At 35.4% G+C, this 11,800-nt stretch overlaps 1 protein-coding gene and 1 pseudogene across 1 annotated transcript; one reads left to right on the top strand and one right to left on the bottom strand.

Moving 5' to 3' along the window:
• Positions 1 to 4,838: 4,838 nt before the first annotated feature.
• LOC149253351 (small ribosomal subunit protein uS3x pseudogene) lies at positions 4,839 to 5,545 on the bottom strand (annotated as a pseudogene).
• Positions 5,546 to 5,822: 277 nt separating this feature from the next.
• Positions 5,823 to 10,284, top strand: LOC149253350 (epoxide hydrolase 2-like). Its single transcript, XM_089454457.1, has 4 exons — positions 5,823 to 5,918; positions 8,485 to 8,732; positions 9,238 to 9,370; positions 10,168 to 10,284. Exons 1-4 carry the CDS (start codon positions 5,823 to 5,825, stop codon positions 10,282 to 10,284), a joined length of 594 nt encoding a protein of 197 aa, XP_089310583.1.
• Positions 10,285 to 11,800: the final 1,516 nt, after the last annotated feature.

Raw genomic sequence — 11,800 nt, 5'->3', positions numbered from 1 at the left:
TGATAGCCATATGTCTATGATTTTTAATCGGGTAGACAGAAAGAGTCATAGCCAAATACTGAGTTATGATGCTGTTGTGAGAAAACTAACATATGAAGACAAAGAAGCAAAAGGAGAGATAGTTAACATTTATCAAAAAGCACAGTTATTGATTAACTATCTTATAGACATTTGTTCAAATGAAGGAGATTGGGTTTTGGATTTATTTTCTGGCTCAGGTAAGTTTTATTATATGGAATTGAATTTCAATATGTTATTTTTTTAATTAATATGTCTTTGTACTAATTTAGTTCATTATTTATTTTGTGTTTGAAAATTAGGTACAACACTAACATGTTGCCTTCAAAAATGAAGAAATTGCATTGCAATTGAAAAAGATCCAATACAGTGCAATTTCATTCAGCAAAGAATTAATGCTCTTCAATTTCTTCCAGATGCAATGCAAGAAATTGGGTTGAAGAAAGGGGACTTTAGTGAATCACGTGTGGCAAAAAAGGCAAAGGAACCCTAACCACCATTACATGGAATGTTTGGAAAGACATACATTGGGAGTTTCGCACACATCAAAGACCCATTAGAAGAGGAAAATGATGAAACAGAAAATATTGTGGAAGAGGACAATGATGAAGGACGAAGAGTTTGGATTACGTGACATTGTTGATTAAATTTAAGTTATGCTTGTAAATCAAGCTTTGCAATGTTTTGACTTTGACATTTTATGAGAAGAATAAACACTCAATTAGGTTTGTTATACGTTCAATATTGGTAATATGTGATTTTTGCATTGATTTTTAAGTTAATCATTATTTTTTGAAAAAAAAAGAAGTGATTTTTATTATTTTTTTGACATGAAATTCATAGAAAAAGCTATTATTTAACCATTTTTAGTTAAAATTATCATATAAAAATTGTGATTTTGACATGTCAATTCTAACAAAAAATTATCAAAACGTGTAGTTTTTTAGTTATATTTATGTTAAAAATTGTTATTTTTATGTCCATTGTTAAAAAATATTGTTTTTTAGAAACAATTATTTCATGTCGATTGAAAAATTAATTAAGGATGTATAAATATGTAGAATATCGAAAAGTCTAAATATCAACCTTCTAATTTAAAAATGCAAAACAGTAAAAACCTCACAAAAAAAAATAAAAATTATTTTAAATTATAATAAAAAACAAGAAAATGTGAAGAAAACGACCACTTCAAAAATTATCAAATTTACTCAATAATTATTTACATTTTATACATTAAAAAATTTAAAGCCAAAAAACAGGGCTTTTAAAAAAGGAGTGTGATGCAGAATGCTCACTTTTTTAAATCAGCATGAAAATCACTACCATTCTAAAACGTGATGTACATAAAAAAAACTAAAGTGCCAAAAACTATGCTCTAGAAAAAACATGTGCGTTCTGCATCACCCATTTTCAAAATCAGGTCACCTTTTAGCTATCTCTACGAAACGGGTAACAGTATCAGTTCTCATTTCAAAGTTTACATTGTTATCCTTTGTTCAACATAAAATTCATTTACTTCACCTGAGTATTAATTGAAATAGTTGCATATATCAACAAATAGAAAATTTTGAACAAAATGTAAAGCAAAGCTACATTCTCACCGATGAGAGCAAATTTGATGAGGGAAACAGAGTTACCAAATTGATGTTGACACTATCAACAACCTTTTCACCAACATTGTCTACATCATATTTACAAACACCATCTTTAGCTGTGTAAGGCTAAGCTTCCTTAGAGTTAACCCTCCATTGTATTTGATATACTCAAATGCTTGGGATGGGAGACCACCACTACAATCAAAGTTGTTACATGCTCTAGCACAGTGAACCAATTGCTATTCAGACATTTTGATAATATTTCTTGTAGCTCGAGTATAAGCAATCTCTAATGCTCCAGTAGTGCTGCAATATTCAATCAAGTTGTCAACTTGATTTTGGTCTACTAGAGTTATTAGCGAATCATAGATTTTTGTTGTTTCTGAATCATTAACTCGATTTATAAAAATGAATTAAAATTTGGTTGAGCATTCTACTTGAATGTCCAGTAGGATCCACAACTGGTTTGGTATTTTATTGGACTCACTATACCTTGTCTCTAGTCTTTCTATTAGCACAATAGTCCATTCAAGCAATAAGATATATTAAAATATTAAAAAAAAACACTTAAATATTTTTACAATTATTCACATTACAATTTCCAACGAAGGAAGAGAAAAGATTAATCCAATCATCTATCATCAAAGTGCCCTTCTCCCACATGGCCCTTACAGCATGAAGGTTCCAGTATACAGAACCCTAATAAGAAAGGATCATGTCATAAACAAACCCGACCATTCAAAGATATCATGGCAACAATACCATAAACTAATTCAATTTCCCAGGCACATCGTGAGTTGGAGTGGATTCCAAAATTGGACGTCATTCAAATTGAGTATCAATCCATTCAAAGCACCTACTTAATTGTTGTTACCACATAACCAGCCATGCAAATCCATATTAACCTGATTCAATTTCTCAGAGTATTAATTTCTGTGTATTTTGTGGAAATTACAGTTCATGCATGCATAACCTTCATGTATTCAAGGCTGAAATAAAACTGAAGCTTACCTGGATTTCAGCATGATGCCATATCATGTCCCATAGGCCCATAATATCACAGCCAAAAAGATACCGTGAACCACCTTCCCGTCCATTCACACGAAGCAAGTGGCCAAACCCATTTACATGTATTATGCCATGTAGCAGGTGCCTTTCATCTTCCAAATCGAGCCTAGTTTCATCTTCCAAAATCAGTATCCTTGCTTATCTCCAATTCACATGCTTTGCATTTGAAACTACAACAATCTAGTTTAGCTAAAAAGTCAACCAAAACAAAATATAAAAACACCATTCACTGATCTAAAAATTAATATAAATGACACCAAGATCACTAAAATCTTCATGGTGGCGTGGCAGGGCTATCTAAAGGCTCTAGATCCACCACAAGGAGCTTTAAAAGCTGAAGTTGACAAGAAGACAGTACTCACTAAACACTGCAGGATTTACAATATATGCATCTATTGGGTGTATAAAACCACTGAGAGGTACACACTGACAACAGAATTGAAAGAGAGCATAACATAAAGCAATACAAAAGATTGCACGAGTCTCCAACTATGCATATAATTTTCTTTTCTTTTGATTACGCTAGACAAGCATTGCAATAAGTAATACAAGCTTTAATACCATTTTTTTAGGAAAAACAAAGAACAAATGCAAAATACATCTTTTAAGTCACCCACAATCAGAGAAACAGATCCGCCCAAATAGAGATTCTCTTTGACTTGGATGTTTTCAAGTTTAATCATTTTCCCCGGTGTCTTTGCCTCTCAAAGAAGACATCTCAACATGAAATACAGAACCCTGATCAAAGTCTTTGCTCTACCAATCAAAGTCAATACATAACAATAGAAAAGAGCTTTGGAAACCTATAATAAATAAATGCATACATGAAAAAATTAACAACTCTCTAACTGGATTTGACCCACATTAGCTAGCAACCTGGAGACTATACAAGTCCACATACAAATTCCATCGACCCGGGTCATGTACATACAGGCATATAAAACAGGGAAAATGCACAAGATTCCGTGGGAGTATAACTTGCATCTTGTGAATCTAATACACTAGCACAAACACATTTAAATCTGGGTCCAATATGCAAAGTGGGCCTTGTGTATGACATCAACATCTGCATCCTCCAATGTTGAAACCTTGAATCTTCATACCCAAGTTTAAATGAGTCTCTCTTGTTGTACATATCCAGTGTACCCATCACAGAGTCTAGATTACATGGAACATGGGGCGCACATACTGATGGATCCCTAAAGCTAGTTCTTTAGGTGTGTTAGTTTTAAATGAAGAACGCATGGGAAATGGAAGTGAGGTGCCACAAAGAAACACTCCCTTGCAGTTCACTTGGAAAGTCCAGTCCCAGTCTTTGACGGAGGTTTGGGCGAGGCATGGATACTTGGCGTCCAACACTCCTGCACAATGCACCAAGATGTGAACGGGCCCAAAAGTCTGCTCGACTATGTCGAATAGCTGGGTGACCTGGGAAGGGTTTGCGATGTTGGCCTTGTAGGAAATTGCCTTCACACCATCACCAGAAGAAGAGTTATTATTAATGGTGGAGACCACCTCCTCTGTCGTATGTTGATTAGAGGAGTAATGGACGACCACTTTGGCTCCCTTCTCTGCCAAATGGATTGCGATTTCCTTGTCGATCTCGCTGGACGCACCTGTCACGATGGCAAATCACCCTACTAAAGGCATTCCCATTCTTTTCTCGTCTCGTGGGCTAAAGTCCATCTAAAACGCCCAAATTGAAAATCTGAAAACTTGATTTACCAATAATTGTACCTTGCCCTAGGGTTTGAATTGGATCGAAATTTCAAATTTAACAATGTATTCTTAAACATTGTAAATTTGGTCAGAGTTTTTCCAAATCATTTAAATTACAAATCAATCTATTGCGCAAAAACTACAAGTCTTAGACAACACCCACTTCTTCTTGTTGCAACTTCTGTTTATCAGTGCTCGCCTTTGTATCTAAGAAACCCTTCACCTTGATAAAAATTTATGACTGGTTTGTAGACGTTCACAGTTCATAGTTCTACATAATCGACTACTTCAAGTTAACATTTTAAGCTAAAGAACTATACCTGCCAATGATATCACGATATCTTTACCCACAACAATGTTGGGCAAAGACATAATAACTTCCCTATTTTGTTTTATCTAATAAAAGTAGAGGACTGCTGCAAATTAATAGGGGCAAAGCCTAAGCCAATATTTCAACTTCATTCCCAATGATTGGCTGGGTAGATCAATCTTCCTCATCCTTGGGAGTGTGGATGGTAACCAAGTTAGGCAATGGTTTTGTTGGCCCTTTCTTGCCCTTAGGATCCCAATCCAACATGATCTTCACTTTAATTCCAAGAACACCTTGTCTCAACAAAACGTGCCTAACTGCCCAATCAATGTATTCATTAAAAGGTTGACTAGAAGAAATCATGTAGCCATCCTTGAATTTCATTGACGTAGCATGTTGTGCCATAAGTTTTCCACTAACAATAACTTCACAACCCTTAGCACCACTTTCCATGATAAACTGCAACACTCCATAGCAAGCTCTTCGAACTGCAAGACCTCCGAGCAGCTTGTAGTGCAAAGATTCAGCTTGAGCAATTGCACAAAGCCCTCTGTTGTTCACCTTCTCAGCGTAAAGCTCGACAATACCCCTGAGAAAATTGAATCTTTTCTGAACAACGGATGTCAACTCCCTTGATTCTCCTCCCTTTCTCGCCAAGAATGTTCTGGGTACGAGTCGCCCGAATGATGATCTTCGTCTGCATAGGAGTCACGCGGACCTCCACGCTAGAGTATCCATCCTCCACAAGCTCGCGAATAAGGACTTCGTTCAACTCAGCAAAAAACACACCATCCGCGACAAACTTTCACTTCTTGCTCATATGTTTCGCCATTGTTGCTGCTTGTAAGAGGTACCAACCAACTTCTCTTAAACTCCCTCCTCCCTCACGGTGTTCCATTCGTCCACTCTTAAAGTTAAGGTAATGGAACCGACCTATCGAGGATGGTGTGAACACTACAGGTTCCTGAAAGAGAAAGGTAGGAAATACAGTCATTCCAGGAAGGAAGGAGAACCATTCATCTGCCCCAACCACCCCCACAAGCCATACATAACATATATCATACCCTATTTGTGACCAAGTTTGTGCTAGACACAATGCTGCAGAAATAGGTATGGCGGAGGATGGCGTGAGTACAAAACCGTCAGAGGCATTATGGGGAGAATATGGCGGAAGATGGCATGAGTACAGAACCGTCCGAAGCAGTATGGTGAGAACGTGGGCGGAAGGCCACATGGGAATTTTTTATTAGATGGAGAGATTGAATATAGGGAAAAATTTAACTGGTTGAAAGGGCGAAATTTAAGCTCTCATTGGTTGAAAGGGCGAAATTTAAGCTCTCATTGGCTGGGTGAACAGTGTTTGCGCACCAAAGCCAGCAAAGGTAACGCCTATGGGTGTAATTATATTTTTATTTTTTATTTATCTTCTCCAATTTTAATAATTTTATTTAAAAATTGAGATCTTTTTAACTGGCATTTGCATCAGATGTTGCAAAGGAAACGCCGTAAGATATAAATTGAGGAACAATCACGACATGGGAACTGTCCAGAAACAATTTCGAGAAGAAGTGAATAAACTTCTCTTTGGCTTTCTGAATCAACACCTATGAGTGGATATCAATGAAAGAAGAATATGTAAGGCACAAAGTATTAATATTAGAACATTGATATTAGAACCTTGGTTTTCCCTTTGCTTTCATTTCATTATAAATCACCATAAACTTACAGATACTCAAGTTTGATCTTCATTTTGAACATTTAATTTACTGGGATCCTGGGAGATTGACCCTTTTCAATGAACGCACTATTCAAGCTCCTTTCCTTGTGATCATGGGTACCAAGGATTATTTTCTGAAATTTCTGGGAGTGGAATAGTATGTCAACAACGAGATGCTAAAGTCTGTTGTGCCCAATCTAGAGATCATTTTTTTTCTAGAAGGAAGCCATTTTGTCCAGGAACAGTTTCGAGAGGAAGTGAATAAACTTCTCCTTGGCTTTCTGGATCAGCACTTGTGAGTGGATATCAATCAAAGCAGAACATGTAAGGCACATAGTATTAATATTAGAACATTGATATTAGAACCTTGGTTTTTCCTTTTCTTTCATTTCATTATAAATCACCATAAACTTACAGATACTCAAGGTTGATCTTCGTTTTGAACATTTAATTTACAGGGATCCTGGGAGATTGACCCTTTTCAATGAACGCACTATACAGCCGAATTGGTAACCAAAGAAATACAAGTTGAGGACTTTCAAATCTGCTTGAAGCAATCTCAACTATAATATTTATCACCGAGAGTAGGTTGCCCCTAACCATAGTCAACTGCTCAACTTCATGTTATGCAGTGTGCCAGTAACGCCTTTGGAGATGGCCACCGACTATTACTTTTACGACTTTGAAAAATCAAATTCTCATCATGATGATTTGCACAATGCCTGATTCAATCAGCATAGATTTACAGACATATCTTTCATTTGTGTAATTTACATAGAAATGCAGAGACATATCTATTGGATTTTCAAAATTGTTTTAACCTTCGTTATTGTTTTCACCGAATGCTTGAAGTAGGCTGCACCTCTAGATTTGGTTAGGTTTACTACCCACCAAAAGCATTTGGAGGATAATAATTTTGTTTTTCTGTATCCATTGCACTTTCAAATAAGTCTAACAATCAATTTGTCAGAGCATAAAGCGCACACATATTATTTTTATTTTTTTTGAAGTGCAGTAAGTCCAATCCAAGCAACCCAACTATGAACTATTAAATCCCTACCATACAGGTCAATTGGCCTATATCAACCGCATGTAGTTGTGTTAGTTTATTTATATAGAACAATATACATTTATTTTACATCGCGACCATGAATTTTAAAAAATACAGAATGTACACTGGAATTGATTGCATTTGGATGTGGATCTATAGAACCTCCACGAGTGACGAGCTTAAATAGTGTGTTACCCAATCCCAATTTTGATGAATTTGTGGAAGATGAATACTGTGTCCGACAGTCGAGGATACGAACACATAGTTCATAAAATAGCTCAGGAGTTCCTTGATTCACACAACGGATATATATCTCAAGCTCAACTAGGTTGGGGTCTCCCAAAAATTTAGTGCTTTCTATCCAAAAAAAACTTATTTCTACTTACTGATCTATTATCATGTGTTGTCATTAAATCTTTTGATAAGTTGTGAGGGAAATCCAACATACAGATAAAGGTGTCAAGGTTGTGACCGATAACAATTCAACTTATCAAACCAAACTTATCATTGTTTATGTCAGCATTGGAGTTCTTCAAACCAAACTTATCAATTTTAAACCTGATCTGCTTGTATGTATTATAAGCCCTCTGATCATGGCATTTATAATAAGTTCTTAGATTAAGAAGATTATATTTTTCTCATTTCTCTGAACTACTCTGCACAGCTGTGGAAATCGCTGTCAATATACAGATGGGATACGGTTATCTACTCCAAGATCTTTACGAAGTTTTCTTCTATATTCTGTCCACTCGGCATGGGACATAATTTTCCATTTATGCCCATGAACAAAGAGTTTACTACAATTTCTAGCAGGTATTCTGTTTTACTTTGTCTATCCTAGGTATTTAGTTTGTTTTAAACATTGGCAGGTACGCTTTGTCCCATCTCTGTGCTTAAAATATGCATTGAACAAGGAAATTTGTATCATAATACAAGTGATTCTTTAAATAATAATAGCAGCCCTCATGGAATTTTTTGAAAGTCTCCTTTGGATGCATTATTACAGGAACCTGGGAGAGGCTTGGCAGATCTTGGGCGTTTTGATGTAAAAACGATGGTAAGGAATATATATACTCTTTTCTCTAGTAGTGAACTGCCCGTGGCAGAAGATGGTAAGGAGGTAATGGATCTCTATGATCCTTCCAAACCATTGCCACCATGGTTAACTGAGGATGACCATCAGATGTATTCAAGCTTGTATGAGAAATCTAGTTTTGTGTTCCCTATGCAAGTCTCATACCTTTGCAGCAAAAGGTAAACCTTGGTTTTCCCTTTGCTTTCATTTCATTATAAATCACCATAAACTTACAGATACTCAAATTTGATCTTCTCTTTGAACATTTAATTTACAGGGATCCTGGTAAATTGACCCTTTTCAATGAATGCACTAGTCAAGCTCCTTGCCTTCTGATCATGGGTACCAAGGATTATTTTCTGAAATTTCCGGGAGTGGAGTATTATGTCAACAGTGAGATGCTAAAGTCTGTTGTGCCCAATCTAGAGACCATTTTTTTTTCCAGAAGGAAGCCATTTTTTCCAGGAACAGTTTCCACAAGAAGTGAATAAACTTCTCCTTGGCTTTCTGAATCAGCACCTGTGAGTGGATATCAATCAAAGAAGAACATGTAAGGCACAGAGTATTAATATTAGAACATTGATATTAGAAACTTGGTTTTCCCTTTGCTTTCATTTCATTATAAATCACCATAAACTTACAGATACTCAAATTTGATCTTCATTTTGAACATTTAATTTACAGGGATCCTGGGAGATTGACCCTTTTCAATGAACGCACTAGTCAAGCTCCTTGCCTTCTGATCATGGGTACCAAGGATTATTTTCTGAAATTTCCGGGAGTGGAGTATTATGTCAACAGTGAGATGCTAAAGTTTGTTGTGCCCAATCTAGAGACCATTTTTTTTTCCAGAAGGAAGCCATTTTGTCCAGGAATAGTTTCCAGAGGAAGTGAATAAACTTCTCTTGGCTTTCTAAATCAGCACCTGTGAGTGGATATCAATCAAAGCAGAACATGTAAGGCACGGAGTATTAATATTAGAACATGTAAGGTATAGAGTGTTAATATTAGAACATTGATATTAGAACCTTGGTTTTCCCTTTGCTTTCATTTCATTTTAAATCACCATAAACTTACAGATACTCAAGTTTACAGGGATCCTCGGAGATTGACTCTTTTCAATGGATGCACTATTCAAGCTCCTTCCCTTGTGATCATGGGTACCAAGGATTATTTTCTGAAATTTCCGGGAGTGGAGTATTATGTCAACAGTGAGATGCTAAAGTTTGTTGTGCCCAATCTAGAGATCATTTTCTTTCCAGAAGGAAGCCATTTTGTCCAGGAAAAGTTTCCACAGGAAGTGAATAAACTTCTCCTTGGCTTTCTGAATTAGCACATGTGAGTGGATATCAATCAAGGCATAGAGTATTAATATTAGAACATTGATATTAGAACCTTAGTTTTCCCTTTACTTTCATTTCATTATAAATCACCATAAACTTATAGATACTCAAGTTTGATCATTTTGAAAATTTAATTTACAGGGATCCTGGGAGATTGACCCTTTTCAATGAATGCACTATTCAAGTTCCTTCCCTTGTGATCATGGGTACCAAGGATTATTTTCTGAAATTTCCGGGAGGGGATTATTATGTCAACAATGAGATGCTAAAGTCTGTTGTGCCCAATCTAGAGATCATTTTTTTTCCAGAAGGAAGCCATTTTGTCCAAGAACAGTTTCCAGAGGAAGTGAATAAACTTCTCCTTCGCTTTCTGAATCAGCACCTGTGAGTGGATATCAATCAAAACAGAACATGTAAGGCACAGAGTATTAATATTAGAACGTTGATATTAGAACCTTGGTTTTTCATTTGCTTTCATTTCATTATAAACCATCATAAACTTACAGATACTCAAGTTTGATCTTTGTTTTGAACATTTAATTTAGAGGGATCCTGGGAGATTGACCCTTTTCAATGAACGCACTATTCAAGCTCATTCCCTTGTGATCATGGGTACCAAAGATTATTTTCTGAAATTTCCAGGAGTGGAGTATTATGTCAACAGTGAGATGCTAAAGTCTGTTGTGCCCAATCTAGAGATCATTTTTTTCTAGAAGGAAGCCTTCAAGCTCATTCCCTTGTGATCATGGGTACCAAAGATTATTTTCTGAAATTTCCAGGAGTGGAATATTATGTCAACAGCGAGATGCTAAAGTCTGTTGTGCCCAATCTAGAGATCATTTTTTTCCAGAAGGAAGCCATTTTGTCCAAGAACAGTTTCCACGGGAAGTGAATAAACTTCTCCTTGACTTTCTGAATCAACACTCGTGAGTGGATATCAATCAAAGCAGAACATGTAAAGCACAAAGTATTAATATTAAAACATTGATATTAGAAAAGTCTTGAAGATACCAGGCTTCAAATAAGCATATAGATGTTCTCACCAACCAAAAGAACTCACCTCTGCAAAACATAGCCAAAGGTCCAGGAACGAGCTTGGCGAGAGGAGACATATTTTCGGCTCTCTTCCATTGATCAGTCCTTCAATCATGCACATCAACAAACAGTTTCTGCAGTGGTTGATCATTTGATGTTTTCCCACCAACAAATACTACTATCAGAACCTTATAATGCCCAAAATCTACATCAATTGTCATATAGTGAATGAACTAATTTTCTCTTTCTCACAACAACTATGATTTATTTCCATATTGAGAAAATCCTATAATAAATCATGAAATAAATATTGTAAACCAAGTTATATAACCCTATGATAACTATTATAAACACTAAAATAGAGGTGGTTACCATGGTTGATTTACATTACCATGATTTATTTCCATATGAGAAAATCCTATGATAAATCCTGAAATAAATATTGTAAGTTATATAAACCCTACGATAAATATTATAAACACTAAAATAGAGATGGTTGGCCATGGTTGATTTACCTTCCTATAAATATCTCACACAATCCAAATGTACTCTTACAAATAGTAAAATATCTTGGCATACATATACTTTTAATTATAATTTTTTTTTTTAAAAATACAAATCTGAAATTATTAAAAGATACTCCTCAAAATTAAAAAAACAAAATTTGATTAAAGTATGTGCTCTATGTCAAACAAATGTTATAAAAAACAAAATTTGATTAAAGTATGTGCTCTATGTCAACCAAATGTTATATTTTGGATATGGTGTGTTTGGTTTTGTTGGATTTGGTTAAAGTTTATTCAGATGTTTTTTAAAATTGTAAATTTAAGTTAGGGAAATTTCAAAATTGAAGTGTTTTAAAGAAATTT

This window comes from Pinus tabuliformis, chromosome 7, assembly GCF_031772625.1.
Source record: "Pinus tabuliformis cultivar Carrire ecotype Pingquan chromosome 7, CPIR1, whole genome shotgun sequence".
NCBI classification, from domain to species: domain Eukaryota; kingdom Viridiplantae; phylum Streptophyta; class Pinopsida; order Pinales; family Pinaceae; genus Pinus; species Pinus tabuliformis.
Note: the sequence above shows the minus strand (reverse complement) of the source record. Positions and strands in the feature narration are given on the sequence as shown.

Excerpts from the sequence above, each read along its gene's own strand:
- LOC149253350 (XM_089454457.1), top strand. The coding sequence starts at position 5,823 with ATGGCGGAGGATGGCGTGAGTACAAAACCGTCAGAGGCATTATGGGGA. Across the intron at positions 5,919-8,484 it reads GAACCGTCCGAAGCAGTATG|GAACCTGGGAGAGGCTTGGC; the intron begins GTGAGAACGTGG and ends GCATTATTACAG. Across the intron at positions 8,733-9,237 it reads TCATACCTTTGCAGCAAAAG|GGATCCTGGGAGATTGACCC; the intron begins GTAAACCTTGGT and ends TTTAATTTACAG.